Source organism: Camellia sinensis, chromosome 2 (genome assembly GCF_055761805.1).
Source record: "Camellia sinensis isolate YWXY chromosome 2, ASM5576180v1, whole genome shotgun sequence".
Classification (NCBI taxonomy): domain Eukaryota; kingdom Viridiplantae; phylum Streptophyta; class Magnoliopsida; order Ericales; family Theaceae; genus Camellia; species Camellia sinensis.
The window spans coordinates 47,444,689-47,464,878 of record NC_138962.1 but is presented as its reverse complement, the minus strand read 5'-3'; the positions used below and the strand labels follow the sequence as shown (position 1 = coordinate 47,464,878).

At 39.7% G+C, this 20,190-nt stretch overlaps 1 protein-coding gene across 1 annotated transcript; it reads right to left on the bottom strand.

The window, feature by feature from the left end:
- Window positions 1–6,233: 6,233 nt before the first annotated feature.
- Window positions 6,234–9,192, bottom strand: LOC145813541 (uncharacterized). Its single transcript, XM_082909074.1, has 5 exons — window positions 8,439–9,192; window positions 7,959–8,364; window positions 7,670–7,875; window positions 6,797–6,851; window positions 6,234–6,367 (listed from the first exon to the last, which is right to left on the bottom strand). The coding sequence occupies exons 1-5, from the start codon at window positions 8,685–8,687 to the stop codon at window positions 6,234–6,236; spliced, it is 1,050 nt and encodes a 349-aa protein (XP_082765200.1). The 5' UTR covers window positions 8,688–9,192.
- Window positions 9,193–20,190: the final 10,998 nt, after the last annotated feature.

Sequence of the window (20,190 nt, the reverse complement as noted above, 5' to 3'; positions counted from 1 at the left end):
ACAAAAGCAGGCAGTCATTGATATTTGGTTCGGTGGCCTCCTGGGGTTAAAGTGTACCCGTATAGATCACAACATGTGCCAATGGTTGGTACAGAACTTCGATCCCGACACGTGTTCGTTGACTGTTCATGGCCGTCACCTGAGGCTCACCTGTGAGGAAGTGCATGTCTTATTGGGTATACGGTCAAAAGGCAATGACGTGCAGTTCACTGGTTCAATAGACGCATATCCCAATATCTACGAAGAGGTTGGAGCTGTTAAAGGAATCATTCCTTTGAACCAGTTGAGAGTTTATCTGACTGAGAGTGATGGTGCGGATGACGAGTTTCGGCGGAAGTTTGCGCTGTACGTGTTGGGGGCCATGTTGTGTCCTACCACAATGACCGCGTTGAGCCTGTCGTTCGTTCATGCCGTGAAGGACGTGACCGGTATGGGGGCATGTAATTGGGCAAAGGTGACATTGCAATTCCTTGTGAAAGGTGTTCGGAAGTATAAGATGAAACTTCAGCGCCAGGCAACTGGATGTGTTTTCCTTCTAATGGTAACGTAATCGACCGTTGTTTGTTTGTACCATGCCGATTACATATTTCATCCATTGCTGTGCATATGGTTCAATAAAATGGCAGTCGTTGCGAAATACAAACTTACCTGTTATTGAACAGCATGACAAATATACCTGTACGGGCCACATTTTTTGTAACCACGAAAAGCTTATCTTTTGAACCGGAAAGCTGCATGGGGATTTTGCCATCGAGACACATAAACACATACATATGATTGTGTTGTAAGTTGTATGCATTGTTAGCGAATACGGATTACTTTGCTCGGAAGTGTATAGTAAATATCTTTTCCCCCTTACAATGCAGCTATTTTACTTGGATCGTTTTGCCCCTCCCTGCAAGAGTACGTCGGCTACTACACGCTCCATCCCTCGGCTAAATGATTGGGGTGATGCCGAAATACGGGAGACGAGGCGACTTATGGGAAGGAAGCAAATGTTGCAGCAACATGAGGTAATCAACCCATTCGTTCTGCACATTTGACAGCATTGCCCCACCTGTGTTATGGATAACGGTGACAGACAGAATATGTGTTCCTATGACTAGGTGACAAGCACCGACAAACAGTGACCCATTCCTTAGCGTACGTCATATTTTCAGTTTGTCCCTCCCTATTTACTCTGAAATACTCGAACTTTTGGGGGGAAAACATGAAGTTTCCATGTGGACGATGTTGTAGCCTTACAAATTCAATTTTATGTACTACTTCTGTTACGAAATGAATTTTCGTTAAGCCCTGAAGTCAGATTTTTGGAAAAGCTTGAAGATTTTGGTTTTTTAACCTTGTAAAAAGGTCAAAACATTGTCGTTCAGTTATTGTTAGTTAGTTTGTAATTGAAAGTTTCTCTTTGTTTATGTAATTGGGAAAAGGTAAAGTGGTAAACATGGGATCGACTGTGAAGTTTTTATCCACACCAGATGAGCATCATTTACAACAACATTTTTTTTCCATTTCAGACGAATGGAGTAATTAATTTTTATTAGATATATTTAATATGTAAAGTGTGTACACATATGTTGTGTGCAACTTAAGAAAGCAGACGGAAACTTTACGATTCACAGTTGAGCTCGATTAACGATTCAGTGCATTACCATTTTCATTTATGATTTGAATCCCGATTTGACAACTATGTTAGGTGGAGTTTCATCCAACAAAAGCGGAAAGCAACAACATTGATGACGCAATTGACACACACCATGTCAATAACAAACAGAAACCACGGATTGATGATGGTCGTTTGAGCAAGGTTGAGACTGACATTGGTGAACTGAAGGAAACCATGAAGTAAGTGCTTCACAGCAATGCGGAAATAAGGGACATGTTGCTCAATTTCTGAGGGAAGGAAGCTGTTCACAATGCAAAGGTAAGCAAAACCAATCAGTACACATGCTTCACACAGTTCACAGAGGTTACTTGAAGATGAAATATCGTACCAGGTTAATGTATGTGTTTGTGTGATTAGGTGGAGTCGACTGAAAGAAATTGTAACATTAACATATCCTCCAGCATTGGTGAACTGAAAGGAATGCTGAACGAACTGGTTGCAGCTATATTGTCTGGGAAACAACCGTTTACTGAACAGACACACATTGCTGAAATGAAGCAAATGATGCAGCAAGTGCTGGCAGGTTTATCGGAAACAGCACAATTGGCTCGCTCAGAGGAAAAGGGTGTTGACCCTACCATGGGAGTCGAGTTGCATGATGGCGGCGTGGTCTTCCCAAATTATTATGGTAGCCCAAATGAGGGTAATGTTCAAGATTTACAGGGGGTGGATTGGGAGGACAATTATGCGAATGGAATGTTGTCCAATGAGATAATTGATATGCACGTTGGACAGTTGCGTACCGTCCAAGAAGTTGGGGACATGCACAACAACCATCGCCTTGCGTTGGAGGAAACATACGCAAGCGAAGAAAGCAAATCTCTTTCAGTTCAGTTTCTGTCCATGAAGAACGTTGCAAAACAGAGTTTATCTTCGTTTGATGATTTGCAAACCTTGCTACCAATGCGAGGAGAAGCAGACAATATGCATCCTTCTGCTGGTAAGGTTGCCCAAACATTGGGAGCGGGACAAATTGTAACAGGCACACGAAAGGGAAGAGGAAGAGGAAGAGGAAGAGGAAGAGGTGTTGAAGCGACAGACGTAGGGGATATGCATTCGTGCAACGATAGCAAAATAAGTACTCGACTTACTGCCGAAAAATTCCCAAGTCGCCACATCACTTCACCTTTCGCATGTTTCATTACCAATTGATGCCGACAGCATTACTGATCATAATAGAACCATTATTTGTGTTGTATTTTAATATTTGTCATTCTACTGCAAGTTTGCAGTAACAAATGTTGTACAATTGTCTTACAGATTTCGGACAAACTCCTGTCCAAACTGCACAGGTTGGACAAGCGGTTCCGTTCAGAGGTTAGACATCGCTTCACCAATTTTAGATGCATAAGGATGTGTTATGTACTTTGCAAATTACATTTCTGAACAGTGGTGAGTTAGTTAATTGTTTATATTAATAGGAGAAGTTGATGTTACTTGATTGTTTATATTGATAGAAGGACTTGATAACACTGGAGAGCAGAGAGGTTTTATCAGCGGCCCAAGACGAAGTTGTTGACTCTGTACTTGACGACAGAAACAATGAAAGGTACGGATGAGTTTAGTACTCGCAATTAACCTGTTCCGTAGTATTTGTGAAATAAGTTTGAATTCCACAATTTTCATGTGTCGTGCTATGTTTATTTGATTCTTGTAGGTATCAGTTCTTTAATTTTTCATTCTCTATGATTTTGATGGGTTTATGATGGGTTTATCCATGTCGTATGTAGGATTCTCTTTGAATTTAATGCAGCGGGCTACGGAAAGATCAGTGGCTAAATTTCCTGTCTGAAGTTTTCTTCTTTTGGTCTTATCCTGCACACATGTACCTATTGGGAAAATTGCAAACCACTGATATTTTCACAAAAATATTTACACATTCGTGGAAACCTTTATAATTTTAATTATGAAACTTAATAAAGTTTACTAATGATTTGCAAATTTTTTTGAGAACTTATAATGAAGTGCAATTTTCCCTACCTATTTTCTTCTACTCTGCTTACATTTTCCATTTTGATCATTTTGGGATATTGTTGGCTCCAGTTTGTAAAAAACGTGTTTCTTTTTTTTTAACTTGCTGACCTGTAAATGAGCATTTCAATTTTCACATATTATTTTAGCAAATACTATTGGACATGTCATGAGTTGTAATATCTAAAACTTTGTCTTTTCATTTTGTTTTTTAAAAACTTAAAACTAATCTTCATTGGATTGGAGCCTAGTAGAATCAGGAATATCTGCCATAGTTGTACAACAGGAAAAACTAATCTTATGTTGTAGAGTTAAGCCAGATACGTTTAAGTTTTACTAGGATGTAGGTTGCTTCTTACTGATTGATGTATACGTTTTATGTAGGGACATTGTCGTGTCTATGAATCTGCATGAAATGCCTTGCGAATGTGCTACGCGACGTGACATGCGCACGCTGAAACCAGGGGCATGGCTATCCGACACTGTAAGTCGTGGCATCTGACAATGTTATTTCCACTATATTTGCATGATGGACATATCCATGTAGGGACATTGTTATTTCGTATTACATTTAAACAAATGGCAAACCTTATTTCGCAAGTTGCCTGATCTGTTACAATGTTCCAGCCAATCAACTTGGTCGCGGTTCAATTGACTAACGGACAGCGGCAAGTACACAAAGACGGGAGGCATACTGCGTGGTTCTTTCCAGTATATTTGTCGGTAAGTAAGTGTTTTAGGTCGGTTGTGTATTGCAGAAGACATATTTTCAGAAAACTTTGGCTGACTGAACTTTACACACTAAACATGCAGACTTTGATACTAAATCAAAAAACTCAACCTCTGAACCATGAAAATATGGTCAAATCATATTTTGGACATGACAGATATACTGGGGTGCTTGATGCATGTGAGAAGGTAATATGAATGTCCATCCCATTGAAGCGAGTAGATTTAATATGGACGTCGGTAATATGAATGTCGATCCCATTTACTTGAATGTCAATGTAAATATGAAAGTGCGTACATGTTCGCATGCCCTCTAAACAATGTCTTCACTTGTGTTTATGTTTATGTGTAGATTTACATGCCTTTCAATTATCGAGGAGTACATTGGGTGTGCCTAAAAATAGATATGGTAGACCGTGTGGCGTACCTATTTGACTCATTGGCATCCGCCACACTGGACACTAACAAGCTGAACACAGCAAAAATGTTGGTATGTCGTGCTGAATTTCACAAATCTACTTCTACACTGTCACATCCTTCACATAAACTAACCGTCTCATTCTGCAATAGGTTCAAACAATGCATGCCTTACTGCAACTACAGTTTGGAAATGAATATGCTGTAGACATGCGTACCTTTGAGGTGCGCATGTTAGAACAAAGGCCATTACAACAGCTGGACGAGTAATCCACAAACCCTGCGTCACATTGACTTCACTCTTGAATCACTCATTTAACGAACCTGCTTATATTTTACAAGAAACTGAATGTTACATTTCATTTGTAGCACTTTCGACTGTGGGATGTTTGTGATCAAGTACATGCAACGGCCTGATATACCCAGCGGTCCACACAAGGTACATTGTACCGCTTAATTTCCAATTGTGAAATAAATCTGTTTATTCCCTACCGCTGTAACTGTACCTGATTTGTGTTATTCGCTTTCTGTACATAGTTTCATCCTTCTGTGCGCTGGAAGTTGGTGCTTGACTTCGTTATGGATGTGAACAATACAAAGATGGGCGAGTATCGTTCGTGCATGTGATTGATTGCAATTACAACAAATAGTGCAGCGATTTTATCATGGCCTGCCAGTACGAGTGTAATTTCGATGCCCAACCACAACTGGATTACTGCATCAGCTTGTCGTGACAACTTTTTAGGTCGCAACTGTGATAATACTAATTTCCCACGCGTATTGATTGTACACATAATTCCAATGTTTGGGACTCGAACAAACGAGGGAAAGTAGTCATGTTTGTTTGCTTTTATCGTGGCCTGTACGTAATGTGATACACATAATTCCAATGTTATGGGTACAGTACAGAACAAACAATGCAATGTCATATTTGCCCAAATGACTATAGTAATGTTTGTCCAGTGCAATGTGATATTTGTCCAACAAACAATGCAAGTTGAAAGTAGTAATGTTTGTTCGCTTTTACCACATGAATTATGTTTGTTCGATTTTTTTGAATGCCATGATTTTGTCCAAAACAAAGCAAAAAAAAGCCCACAGAACAAACAAATAGCGGTGACTATAATGCACTTTGAAGGGGAATTGATTACTTCATAAAAATGCACAAACGGTGAAAAATTGCACAAAAAATAAAAACAACCATACAACAGACCATTAAAAACACAGAGTATTGATATTCAATTTTTTTTTTTGTTCAGCAAAACAAAAAACTGTATTGATGGAAAAGCACATACAAGGTGTCAATGATACATCAACAAAGAGGAGGTTGGAGACCAACGAAGAGAAACAAAAACAGAAGGAAAACAATAAGAATGTAACTCCAAGCCCATCCTCACAAAACCACATAACAGGGCAACCAGATGAAACTCCAAGGCAGCATGAACAAACTTCAGACCATACAGCCACCATTGAGACTTGAGCCTGAACCTTCAACCTCCATTGAGACTTGAGCCTGATCCTTCAATACAGTTACAACAAGGCCCGCAGCAGACCTCCAATAACTTTCCCCAATCCAACAGCAGACTTCCAATACAGCACACCAAAACATCATTCAAACAATTGCAAAAAGGCCAATATGCAGCAGCAGACTTAAGCCTATTCGTTGATCCCATATAGCAGCAGCAGAGTACATATATAGCAGAGCAGATTTGAAGCACAGCAGAGCAGCAACCAGAAATGAGCATGCTTGACCCCATAAACTAAGCCAGAGCAACAAGCCAAAAATAAGGCAAAGCATAGCAACATTGAAGCACAGCGGAGCAAAAGTAGCCACCAAGAAGATATGGTAATACCACAGACTGACCAAAATCCTGCATACCACAGCTTAACCAAACTCGTGCACCCCAGTTTCAAAAAACACCAAACACCACCCCCTAAATGAGACTTTGATACTATCCAGAATACAATATATGTCGTCCACTGAATACTGTAGGCCTCTATAACTTTGCTTACAGCAAAGTGCAACCCTCACTTTCACCATCTCAGCCAATTCAGGCCCATCAACAATCTTATCATTAAAAAGGCAATCATTCCTACCTTTCCAAATCATTCCTAGGTGTGCAATACAAAAGAATACATATATAAACTAGCCTAGGATTTGGGGAACAGAACGCCTAGAACACCCCACTCTGATTGAGCATCTGCCAGCATGGCTTGGGCTTGGTCCAACTCAGCTTTAGTTGTCTGAATGGATGCAGAACGATGTCTAATTTGGGAGAGCATCATCCTTGCTTCTTGATTAAGCTGGTCGTATTGCTACTGCAGATGAGCCTTTCTTTGCCGGACAGAGGCAAGTTCTGCCATGAGTTTGGCTTCCTCAAGTTCAAGTGCTGAGTGTTGCTGAAGAATGGCTGCAGAGGTCTGCTGGCTGAGTTTGAGTGAAGTAGATATGGTGTGGGCTTCGTTTAGGAAATCCTTATTGGTTTGAATATCCTTCGAGCAAGTCTGAACCATCTCTGAAAGGGTTGGCCATTCTGTGATGATCTTGGCCAATTGCTTTAGTTGAATGGGGTTGAAAGGATTAGGGGAGAGGTTTACAACAGCAGAAAGACAGGCCAAGGTTTCATCAGGTTTGTGGAGAATGATTTCTTCAACTGGGGTGTTAATGAGGTTGATGAAGGTGGTTAAGGTTTGTTGAGTTTCAGCATCAAACAGATGTAGCCTTTGAGGCAATGGGGATATTTCGTCTAGATCTTGTTAAAGAATAGAAACTTCGGCCCAAATATCCTGGCATGGACCGACGGCCTGTGAACATTAATAGTTTGGTGAGAATATATGCTTGCAAGTAATAAAGAGTAAATAGGATGAGGTTGGAAATGGTAATACCTGTCCTGATAACGTGCACGCAGACGGTTGGCCTTGTTCAGCTGTGGTTGTCGCATGAGGATGAGTTGTTTCTGGTACTGATGAAATGGCAGCATCAGCGCCTTGAGGGTGTTTCTCTGGTTCTGCTAGCAGGGGAAAGTCATGAGGACCTTCAAGTTCTGTCTCGCCCATTGGTCGTGGAGATGAGTCCTGTATTATGTCCATCCCTGTAAATTGGAGAACAATACCAGTTACTTAAAGAGAAGTTTTTTTTTCCCAAACGAACAGTAACATTTGTATTTCTATTTACCTTGGTTGTGGTGAACTTCTGGTTGAGGGGATTTTGTGTTGTCATCTGTTGGAGAGGATTGGCTGTTGATTGAAATGTCAAATTCAATCCTCTGTGATTCTTTGTTTGACGTTTGGGAATTGGAGGGGTTGGATGGTGATGGTTGAGGGCTAGAGACAGAAGGGACAATGTGTTGAGGAGAAGTGGAAGGATGTTGTGATGCAGACTGTGTGGATTGCTGTGGCGAAGACTGTGAAGCAGGTTGTAAGGAAGTTTGTTGCGATGCTTCAGGTGGTGGTGGAGTTGGTTGTACAGTGGGTTCTGTGGGTACATTACTAATTGGACTGGGAATTTGATGAATGTGTTGAGGAGAAGTGGAAGCATCGTCATCATCAGCAGCAGCAAGGAGTAATCTCCTTCTTTTTCTCTGCACAAAAGTAAGTGATCAGTCGGGCGTGAATGCAAATTCAGATGCTGTAAATATGTAAAGTGAAGGCTTACTTGGTAGAGCTGCCCTGAAGGATTTGATGTTGTTTCGCCAACCATTTGGCTGAGAGGGATATCCCACTCACTTAGGTCTGTGCTTAGAGCAGGAGCAGTGGAAGGCTCTTCTCTCTTCTTCGCCGTGACCTCTGTCTCAGCAGGGGTACGGGTGGTAGCTCCTCTCTGTGCTTGTGTCTGCGCGGCTGCGAAAGAGTCTGCCATTAATTTCGGAACTGAGGGGGTGTTTGTCTGAGTAGTTGCATCCATTGGATCCTTGCCTTTACGTTGGTCCCTAACCAATGGTTCAGCAGCAGGCACAATTTTGGCTGTCAAGGGTTAAACAAGTTAGTGTTGTAGAGAAAAAAACAAAACAAATTGCATGACACAGTCAGGGATATGAAGTATATGAAGGAAGGATACCTGTAGCCTTAAGCTTGGAAGGCAAGGATATGCGGCCCTGAATATGAATACAAGTATCGTTAAGGCAGCTTTCAAGTGGCTTGCAGAAAATAATGGCAGTCATAAGTCCCCACCAATGGTCAAAAGCAGCCGAGCAGTCCGAAGCAGGTTTGAAGAAGAAGGGGCCAAAATCTTGGAAAAGTTTGGTGTTCTCTGTCAGAATGGATTCAGCTTGTGTAGGATCTTTCAAGTGGATTCTGGACCCAATCTCCTCATGGATGGTTGGGTGGAAATAAGGATAAGGGATAGCCTGGGAAAGACCAAATTGCCTGGACCATTGATTGGGACAGTATGTCTCAAAACTGCAGCTGGATAGCTTGGTGGAGGATATGGAACAGCCAACCAAGACATGTCTACAGGTGAGAATGTGTCTCCAACTCTCATTTTGTTCTTGGACTTGCTCATTGTGTAAATCAGAAGGGTCTGTGAAGAGGAAGCGAAGTCTACTGGAGGAGAATTCAAAGTTTTGAAATGGCATGTACAGGTTGGAAGGTCTCTGCGAAGGAAGGTTGTAAAACATGGTAAGATGATTTGTGAAAGTGAGTTTTGAATGGCTGTTATAAGTGAGCAGTTGCTCAGCATAGGAGTGGCAAACAGGTTTCAAGGTGTTAGGTGGTGGGGGTCGTGCCTCAGGGAAATAGGCATACAACCAGGCCTGGAAGAGCCAGAAGGGGCCACCACAGTTGCCAGAAATCTTCTTGTCGACAAAGGAAAATAGGGCCTTGTAAAGGGTGGCAAGAAGATAAGGGGCTAAAGCCATAAGTTGGCCGTCTTGCATACACAAGGCAAGGGGGAGGTATTCTTTCGTGATCTTGTACCCAGGGACACAAAAAAGAAACTCACAAAGCCAAAGTAAGTAAAAAGCAGTTCTTTCTTTGTCATCGACAAGGGAACCACTCTTGCCTTGGTATTTTTTGGCAAAATCTGTATAGCACATGTCAGTGTTTAAAGTAAATGTCACTTTTGAAGGCTCAAGGAGAGCATGAATTGGATTGCCCAAGATTGGCAGACCAGTCAAGTGAGCTACATCTAAGATGGTAGGGGAAATCATACCAAAATTGAGGAGTAGGGAGTTACTAGACTGCGACCAAAAGCATGCAGCAGCAGCAATCAGCCCTTTCTCCACGTCATAAATTTTAGTCGACAGTCTAATTGCTTCAGCAATGCCCTGGTGCTTCCATACTTCGGCGTCGTGACCTTCAATTCTCCTGGCCCAGCTTCGCCAATCAGAGTCTGGTGACCTCCACCCTCTGAGTGGGTTTTTGCTGACATTCCAGTTAGTCCACTTGAGTCCAGCTTGGTTGAGAAGAAGGTTCTCACCATTACCAAGGGGATAGTATGGAGCTAGCTCGTCTGGGAAGTAAGACGCGAAGGTAGGGCCTAGAGTAGCCTTAGCGACAGAGCTTGGGCTGGGCAATAGGGTTGCAGCAAATTTTAGAGGAGCGATAAGTGCTCTGATAGGGTCCGGGAAGCGGAGTAGGTCTTCATTGTTCTCCTCAGATGGAGATGGTTGAGATTTTTTCGGTGCCATGGCTTAGGGTTTTGTGGTGCTCTGGTTTTGAACGGCAATGGTTGAGAAGGAGTACAGTCTGGGGAGTTCGAATCAGAGGGAAATGAAATGGTTTGAAGTTGAAAGAGTGGGTCTTTTATAGCTTATGATGGGGCTAGTATATTTAAAAGCTCTTATATTGGGCTGTACTTTATGTTTGTTTTGGGCCCAAACAATGGCCCCCTCGTTGAAGTTAAATATCATATGACTTGGACCCCCATGACCCCCTCTCTCTCTGATTGGCCACTTTTTTTTTTTTCAATTTCTTATTTTTTTTCCTTCTCCAAACAGCAGCCCCCACGTGTGTGTGTGGGGGGGGGGTGGTGGTGGTGATTGGGGGGGGTCTCAATCACTTCCGCAATATTTAACTTGAACATGGGGGCCATTGTTTGCACTAAGTTTTGCCAGTCTCTGTCGACAGATGGTCCACTTAATCGAGGGCATGTGGCCAAGTCTGAAGGAATGTCCACGACCTGAAAGTGGGCTCTCTGCATGTGGGTCACCTAGAAGTGATAGGGGAAGTTTTTACCACCAGTCACGGAGTTAGCGGGCACACTTTCAGGAGGAAGCATGAGACAAAGCAGGAGCCTTGCTCTGTCGACAGAAGTTTAAAACAGTTGGTGGCCATGAAATAAACACAAGAAAAGGGAGCTCGATAGATAGAAGTGGAGGTTTAGTATTGATATCCGTATACTGTTTTTGTGGCCCATCATTGCATGATCCCACACGTCTACACCATAACTGCCACTGTAACTGCCCCGACTTCGAATTTTCAAGTCCACTCTGCCAAATATTGACTTTTCCCTGTCGACCTTCCTTTTCACCATTGTGGGGCATGTCCCTCATCATTATGAGACAAAAATCGACAGAATATTGTCCACTAAACACAACCACAGTCCTTGCAAACTGGGTCAATGAACCGCAACACTTGGCCACTCACAGTTACTGCCCCTGACTATGAATCATCAAACTCTGCCAAATATTGAATTTTCCCTGTAATTTAATCAAAATATATTCAATGTCGGTAAACTTGAAAATACGTTTGAAATAACCTTTTTCTGTATTGTAATGACTTAAACACAATTGTTGTCCTACATTTTACGTAACGAAAATACACAACTTATTTATATCAAAAACAAAATATACATCTCGGGTTTATAATCAAAAAAATAGGAACTACTTTTTTTTTAAAAAAAAGTTCACTCATATTTTCACCTACATTCTGATTGGATATTAGATTAAAAATTCCTCTTTGCACCTATTTTTCCCACATCCTCCCAACAGCTGCTCCATTCAACTAACATTGAATCTTGCATGCCACCTGACTTACACGCTGGAGCAGTTACTGGCAGTGCTCATGGATTTAGTGGCCACCCTCCAAGAGGAAACATGAACGAATTGGGAGTCTATCTGTCGAGGAAAGGCTAAAAGGACCTGGGCACAGGTGGTAACTTCAATTATATGCACTTCAACAGGTGGCAACTTACTTTCTACATTGTAACTTCTGTGTAGTTTTTTCCCTTCTACTTTCTACTTTGTTATAAACAACACAACAACACAAAAATTTACTTTCTACTTTCTACTTTCTACTTTGTTACTTTCTACTTTGTTACCATCAGTTCATCGAAAGAAGTCTTCATCCATTTCAGGCATTTGAACCAATACCACAATTGCTTGATTTTCTTCTTGAACTTGTCAACTTTAAATTACTGCTTCGTTGCTGTCCATATAGGCCCACCATAATTTTACTAATAATAAACCCATACTTCCATAGTAAACATTAAATAATTTCACAACTCCTGTTCGTAACTCGTAATTCATATACCGATCGGCATGGAGATAAAGTAACGAGTTCGTTGGGTTACTTTCTCCAAGTAACACCCAAAATTAACTGCCACTTGGATTATATACAAAATGCATGTGCTGGTATGTAATTTTGCAAACCCACTTGGACAAAATTCGTATTTTACTCGAAATATAATACTAATTTACGGACACAAGTCATAACAAATCAATACGAAGCGAAACACATCGTTAGTTGATAAACCACACCGCAAAAAACCTTCAGTTAGATCCAACCAAATATGGAACAGAAACAAGCAACCCGCAATAGGAATCTTGGAATACAGACATAAGCCAATTTCCCACCCAAAACAACACACAGACAACCCATATATATCTCACATCACCTTCAGTTAGTTTTGAAAATGACAAGTCACTGCAAACACAAATGACAACATCACTCTAAACAATATGGGAAATTTACAACTCGTGGCCTTGTACATAAGTAACGTTGTGCCATTTCCTGGCATTGTACATAACCAATTATTTACACGTTACGTACAGCAATCCATGAAAAATGAAAACTACATACATTATTTCCATGTGTTTTCAATAGCTAAGGGAATAAGTAAATCATACAAATTATACAATTACCTGATTCACCTCATCAATTGTGTTCGAATCATTTTTCCACACTGCTGCTTCAACACTACCGTATTGGCCCACAGGCTGCTTGGAATCAGGAGAAACATCAAAAAATAGTCGCCGTTGCTTAATGTGCGGTGTACTTGGATCCACCAACCCAGTTTTGCAGCGAACGGGCAATGACTCCGCATTGTACTCACGGTCAGTTATGTGGGGTGTATTTGCATCTGAGTTATTACCCACTGTTCGGCTAAACCGAACCTTAGGACACGTTCGCTTTGTGTGCCCAATGCATTTGCAATTCCCACATTTTCTTGGTCTTCGACAGTTGGACGAGGCCCGTCCTGGGTTCCCTTTTGTCTTCACAACATCAGGATCTTCTACTCTAAATTGTCGACGGAATGAATGGTTCCCTTTGTCTCCATTCCCACCGTTCAAATTCCTCTCATATAACTCCTTCATCCGGCTCGTCATCGGAAGACATGCATCCCTAGCATCCTTGAAACCTTCCATTGATTGCGAGGCATAGAAACACATTTCGTTGTAGGAAGAACACAATATCCCATACCGGACTGTCTGTGTTGTAGTGCTATCAATTGAGGGTTGAGGCCATTGCTGGCCATCCTTGCTTGCAGCCCTTGTCCATCTATGCAGCACACAAGTTGGGGGAATTTGCGTTAAATTTTCAGCTTTCATAACACATATCATGTGGCAGCAAGGTAGCCCCAATGACTCAAACTTCATGCAAGAACATCTCATTGCAGCATCCATTGGACTGTGTGTTACTATCCATGATCTGTCCTTCACTCTGTACTTATGAATATAGTAGCATTTCTGACCATCCGGCAAAGGGAACACATCCTTCACATTCAACTTCCCCTCTTCTAAGATTTCATCACGGAACATTCTAAATATATTTCGGGTGAATAGCTCAGCTCCATGTCTCTCTATATCTCGCAATGGAGTAATCAATACCGGAAAAATGTTATTTGTTTCAGCATCATCTCCAGCCTCGTTATACCTTATCCTTGCAAGAGCCCGATCATAGTACCTAACAAATTCATATAGCTTCAATTTGTGTTGGAGGAAGGGATTGAAATAAGCATTCATACACTCCGAGCGCTGAGTGCTCTTCATCCCAGCAAAGAAATGTCCACGCATATATGCCTCAGCCCACATATGACGCTTCTCATATGTCTCCAACACCCAACTGTTGGTTTGATGTCCAAATTCTTCGACCATTGTCGTCCAGCCATGCTCAAACTTTGTCTCATCCGTTTCCATGTCCATGCACTGCTTGAAAGCATGTGCAAAGCCACTTATGTGAACATTTGAAACAGCATTTTTCCCAAGATGCCAATTACATAATCGATGTCTTGCATCTGGAAATACTCTTCTGATTGCCTCTCGTATCGACTTATCCCCATCTGTCAGTACGGACACAGGTGCTTTATTGCCCATCGCCTCCATAAATGTTTCCAAAACCCACGTGTATGTCTCAATTGTCTCATTAGCTAGCAAAACACATGCAAATATCGTGGTCCTAAAGTGGCTAGTCACACCAGCCAACATGACAAACGGTTTCTTGTATGCATTGGTTCTGTAAGTTGAGTCAAATATCAACACATCACCAAACTTTGCGTAGTCGGCCCGCGATTTCGAATCTGCCCAGAACAGATTTTGCAACTTGTTATCGTTACACACATCATACTTGTAAAAAAAACGTGCATCAACATCAAGTTTTGCGCATAGGTAAACCAACGCACCCTGCGCATCACCATCCTCAACTTCTGCTCTACGTTCGGCTTGAATATGGTTGTGCAGATCCGTGCGGATGAAACCAACATTCTCATAAGACCCGGACTGATTTACCATATAGTCCATGATTTGGCTAGTCTTCACACCGACATTGCGCATAGCCATTGCTTGAGCTTTGTCACCGCTGTTTAAACTGCGATGTGACCTCAGATACATCACACAGTGTTGTTCCGCCAATTCATGGTTGTGGTCTGCGACGAAGTGAGTCACAACATACTTTCCTCCTTCACCAGCATCCGCATCGTACCGTATGCGAAATTGGGCTTTGCAACCTACTCTTGTTAGTGCCTTGGGAGCTCTACTCTTCTCAGCAACACGGTCCAAGTATTTTGGTAATCTCTGACCTTCCCTTGAACACAACCACAGCCTACTAACGACCTTTCCCTCTTTATTTGTGTTAAATCTGGATTTTCGTATACTAAATCCCTTGGCTTTAGCATACGCATTGTAGAAATCTTCTCCATCTTCGACCGAATCAAATTTCTGTTCCAGAATAGCACGTTCAACATCACCAACCATGTCATTGCGATGAGCATCGTCAACCATTTCTTTTTTCACATCGGCTCCGCCATCTTCAACGTTCATGTTGGTTGCTTCTTCATTGCTCGAACCAGCTTCGCAACCATGATCAGGTTCTGCCCGACTTTCATTCATCAAACGGATGTCATCTGCTTCATTTGGAATGTCATAATCATCACCTTCCCTTTTAACTTCCGCTGGGGCCATACTGCACATGACATTACTACCAACAATTACTTGATGACCGAAAATTGTTAACACAAACACAAACATGACATTTTCACACGGTTTACCTGTTTGTGCAAACACAAACACTCGCTTGAGAAACAGAAAGAGAAAGGTTAGCTGCCAAAGGAGGGGTTTCCGTTGGAGTGAAGCGTAGAGCGGTTGAAGTTAGGATGGGGGTTTAGTTGAGGGAAAATAGCTGAAGTGAACGGGCCAGAGAGACAGAGAGAGAGACAGAGAGAGGGACACAGCTCCATACCTCATATCTAGTTCGAGAGAAGGGCTTCACTTCAGCAATGGAACCAACACAGCCTTCTAGTTACGTTGTTGTTGGAAATCGCCCGTTATACTGTTCCCTACAGAGCTTCGTCAATGGAACGAACCCAACAGGGGCTTCTCCCTGTTAATGGAAATCAACGGTTACACTGACTCAACCTTACACAGAGAGGAGAACAGAGAGAGATAGAGACGAAATACAGAGAGTGAGTGGGATGCAATCATGCAAATACAAGCATTAACCGGTTGCCCCGGTTTCAACTTTTTCACGATTAAACAATTCAATGGTCTTGATCAATTATTGCAATCTAACGGCTAACAATTGGGTTGCATATGGTGTGCAACCTTAAGGGGGTTGCACACTTAAGCATGACCCTATAAATATTGTTGCACCGATATTTTAAAACTATCAAATAATTCGCGTTTGAAGAAGATGCAGATAACAACTGATGCATGGGAGGAAAGAGAAATTAAAAAGAATAATTGAAAAAATATTTAAAATGTTTATTACTATTTCTAAGAAAAGTCAAGCTACAAATTAAAAGAAGTTTTAAAATATGACAATGGTGATTGTTTTGCACACAATTATTCTAAATTTGGAGCCAAACAAAAGCGAGTTTTTTTTTTTTTTTTTTGCCAGAGCTCCTGAAGCCTTTTCTCCTAACAGCAAGTCCATTTTCCACCCAAGCCATTAATCAGAGCCTAATTAGTTATTTATGGTGAATTGGCTCAAAATAATTATTTATGAGTGTTAATATTAGCATCTCATTAATTATTTTGGACTCTTACTTATAAATTTTAAAATCTTTAAAATTTATTTTCACCTCTCATATAATACCAAAATTATCTTTGCGAATTCCACCCATTTATTGAATGCACACCCTCACACCTCTATTCCCCAAAAAGCCTCTTACCAAAAACTCTAACAAAACCTACGAAGGTGATTATTACTTTATATCCATATATTTGTTCATGACCTGAGAAAATAAATATAGGGTTTTTTGTTGTTGATTCAAAATTTCTTTTTTGTGAGTTTTGCGATCTCCACGAGTTTTAGTTATCTGTTCTCGAACAAATAAGAAATGTTTAGTTACCTGTTCCCGAACAAATGAACAATATTCGAGCCTGTGTTCAGGAGTTCAGTCTCGAAAAAGTGACGAATAATTTTTATTATATTTGCCATTTTTTTTCTAGAAATTTACCCTTATAAAGCCAATCTCCTTTGAGTTAAGAATACTATCAAAGCTATGAATCTTCTCTGAGCTTCCATTGTTGTACTCCTTTTGTCTCATAGAGTTGTGATTGTCAGAAAAACTTTCATTCATTATCATTGCCAGAGAAGTGTAGGTAATCAAATGGTTGCCATCATTATCACCGGAATATTGCTACCAAAGGGTTTTCAAGGTTTTGAGGGTGAATAGGTTTTGAAGGTGAAATTTGGAGAAGATTGATGAATGGTGATGGAGGTGGGTGCTTTCATGAACCTTAACTCATGATGTAGTGGGTGTGTAGGCTTAATTGTGTGATAGGGTGTCCCAAAATTATTTATGTCATTTTAATAATTTCATTTGAGATTATTATTTTAATAAAAAAAAAAGCTAAAAAATAAAAAATAAAAAATTCAAAATAGTTGATTAGGTGTTGTTGGCTTTTTTGACTTTCGACAGTTAATAATGTAAATTTAAGAGTGCCAGCAAGAATTAATTAGTCCTTCCAGAATTTATAATTGCCAACCAATTATCAAGAGACTATGTTGAAGTTCTTTCAGCCTCAATGAAAAAGACTTTTATTGGTGCCTTGTTTAGGAGAAAGTTGTGAATAGTAATAAGTAAATATAATTCAAAAATTGAATTTCATTAAACAAATGAAAACTTACAATGAAGTTACAATGACCCAGCCTCGACGAGGTTCGCAGTAACAAACTACTGAAAAACTATTGCTAAGAAATGAAGTGCAATACAGGAATTGAAGTATTGGAAATGTAAAGAACTGTAAAGAAAATTAAGTAAATAAGCTAGTTTTTGGATCTGAGTTTAGATCCATTACAATGTAGCCATGAATGGCTATTTATAGGCAAACATTTGTAGGAAAAAACTACTTAAAACTACCCACTCTTCCACCTTCTCCATTTCATACTCTATGATCTTCCATAACTTCCTTCAACCTCCACTTCATGCTCTATATTCTCCACTTTATTCTCCATCATCTATTTATATTTCATAATTTCTTATAACCTCAAAATGAGTAGGAAGATTCCACATGTCTTGCAATTATATAAATAATAAAAATTACAAATTTATGGTGCCAACATTACCTCAGTGGCCCTTAAAAATGATATTTACTTGAATTTTTGAAAGACTAAACCAAACACATGACTAATCTAAGTAACAAAATGCTTCAAATAATATCAACAAAGTGTTTTGAATGATATAATAGCATGAATAAAGTACTTCGAATGAGCATGAAATTATGACTAGATGTCTCGAATTATATATATATACATATATATGCCTTGAAGGGATATTATATATATACTTCGAATCAGTATCAATCCGTTGAAGCAAATTAAATAATTTTATTTTACTCGTACTTCAAACACTCAGAAAACTTAGAACCTTTTGAAGTAGGTTGATGTTGCTTGCACTTAAAATTATTCAGAACCTCATATTTTTAAGGCAAAACCAATGATTCACCTTAACAAGCTGTTGCACATGCTAAATAATAAGCTTCGAATGTGATATAAAGGATAAAAAATCACACTTTTATGATCTAAGTGTTTATAAATGACTAAATTCATCATTCGAAGGTCTTGCGGAAAAGCTTCAAAAGATAACCTCATATTTTCAAGGCAAAGCCAATGATTCATCTTAGGAAGCTGTTAAACATGCTAAATAACCAGCTTCGAAGGTGGTATAGAGGACCAAAATCATCCTTCGAAGGTCGAAGGTGTTGCCGACGAAGGACGAATTACATCTTTGGAAATACTCGACAAAACTTCAAAGGTTCACAACCACCAATTTTGTTTCTTCAAAGTTGTTGTTGAGGCAAGATAGTGTGCTTTGAAGCTTACAAAATAATGGCAAAAGGGTTTTCGAAGCAACTTTTGGCCAACTTCAAAGGTTTATATAACCACTAATATTGTTTCTTTAAAACTGTTGTTGATGCAATACGAAGTGCTTCGAAGTTTACAAAATTATGGCAAAAGGGCTTTCGAGGCAACTTTTGGCCAACATTGTGGTTATTCAAATTTTGTATGTTCTGGTTCACACATAATTAATAAAAATATTAATTTTATGCTTCGAATCAATTATTAATTCTCTGAAGACACCTAAAACCGTTGTTCTTCGAACCAAATTTTGTAGAATACTAGTTACATTTTCATGTAACAAATGGCTATAAAAATGTTTATCAGAAAAGCCACTAATTATCGTGCAAAAAATAGGCATTATTTGACAATTAATTAATTGTCATTTTACATATATTTGAAGGGAGGTACACATTTCGAAAGCCTTCTCGTTCTATGCTATATTTCGAAGGTGTTTATTGATGACAAAACTACTATTCGAAAGTCATATATGCTACTAAAGGATCAAAGTCGTCCTTCGAGAGTGCTCACGACATCTTTTTGAACCAAATCCAAAGAGTTGGATTAACAACCCTCACATGCTCTTAATAACATGCTTCGAATTGTCTTGGGATATGCTTCGAAGGTAACCATAAAACCAAATAGTGATGGTTTTATGGTTTAACTAATAATCATATTTTTGGCCCAATATATTGCAATAACGAAATATTATTTGTTAGTCATTCCATCAAAGTCAACGTTTGATGTGATCCACAAATTCAAAATAGATTTTGAACAACAAAAGTCATGGTATAATGTGACCATGAAAACTCATACTTATTGACACTTTGAAAAATGTCAAAAATTTTGAATTCATGAATAGTGTTTTGTTTATTATTCTTGACCATGTTTGGTTTAAAAACATGACTTTCGCCGAATTGATTTTCATAATTATTTGACAAAGTGAGCTGTTTTTCCATGTTAGCCATTAATGGCTTATGAAAATCCCCCATAGGTATGTTATTCTCATGTCTTGACTCTTTAAAAATTATTTTTCAAACCCTCTAACCCATGTATGGAACATCATTCTTAGCCAAATTTGGCTCAAGAACATGCTTTTTCCTTATGTTAATTTCATAATTTGGCTCTTTAAAAACGGGTTCTCGAACCCCCCGAGCCATTGATGAAATCAACTCTTTGCTTTTGTTATTTTCAACCATGGAAACATTCTGAAAAAATTCACCAATTTCGGCCATTACAAGCTCAGTTAAAGACTTGGTAGTAAGAGTTGACAACATATCATTCCATTGGCGAATTTCCATATCAAGTTGATGAATTTTTTCAATTAAATGGTGTCTTTTTTCCTCCACCAAATAATATTGTAAGAGATGAAAATTTATTTCATCAAGAAAATGGATCTCTTCTTGAAGATC

Excerpts from the sequence above, each read along its gene's own strand:
- LOC145813541 (XM_082909074.1), bottom strand. The coding sequence starts at position 8,687 with ATGGATGCAACTACTCAGACAAACACCCCCTCAGTTCCGAAATTAATG. Across the intron at positions 8,365-8,438 it reads CTTCAGGGCAGCTCTACCAA|AGAAAAAGAAGGAGATTACT; the intron begins GTAAGCCTTCAC and ends ACTTTTGTGCAG. Across the intron at positions 6,852-7,669 it reads CGTGCACGTTATCAGGACAG|ATTGTTGATGGGCCTGAATT; the intron begins GTATTACCATTT and ends TTTAATGATAAG.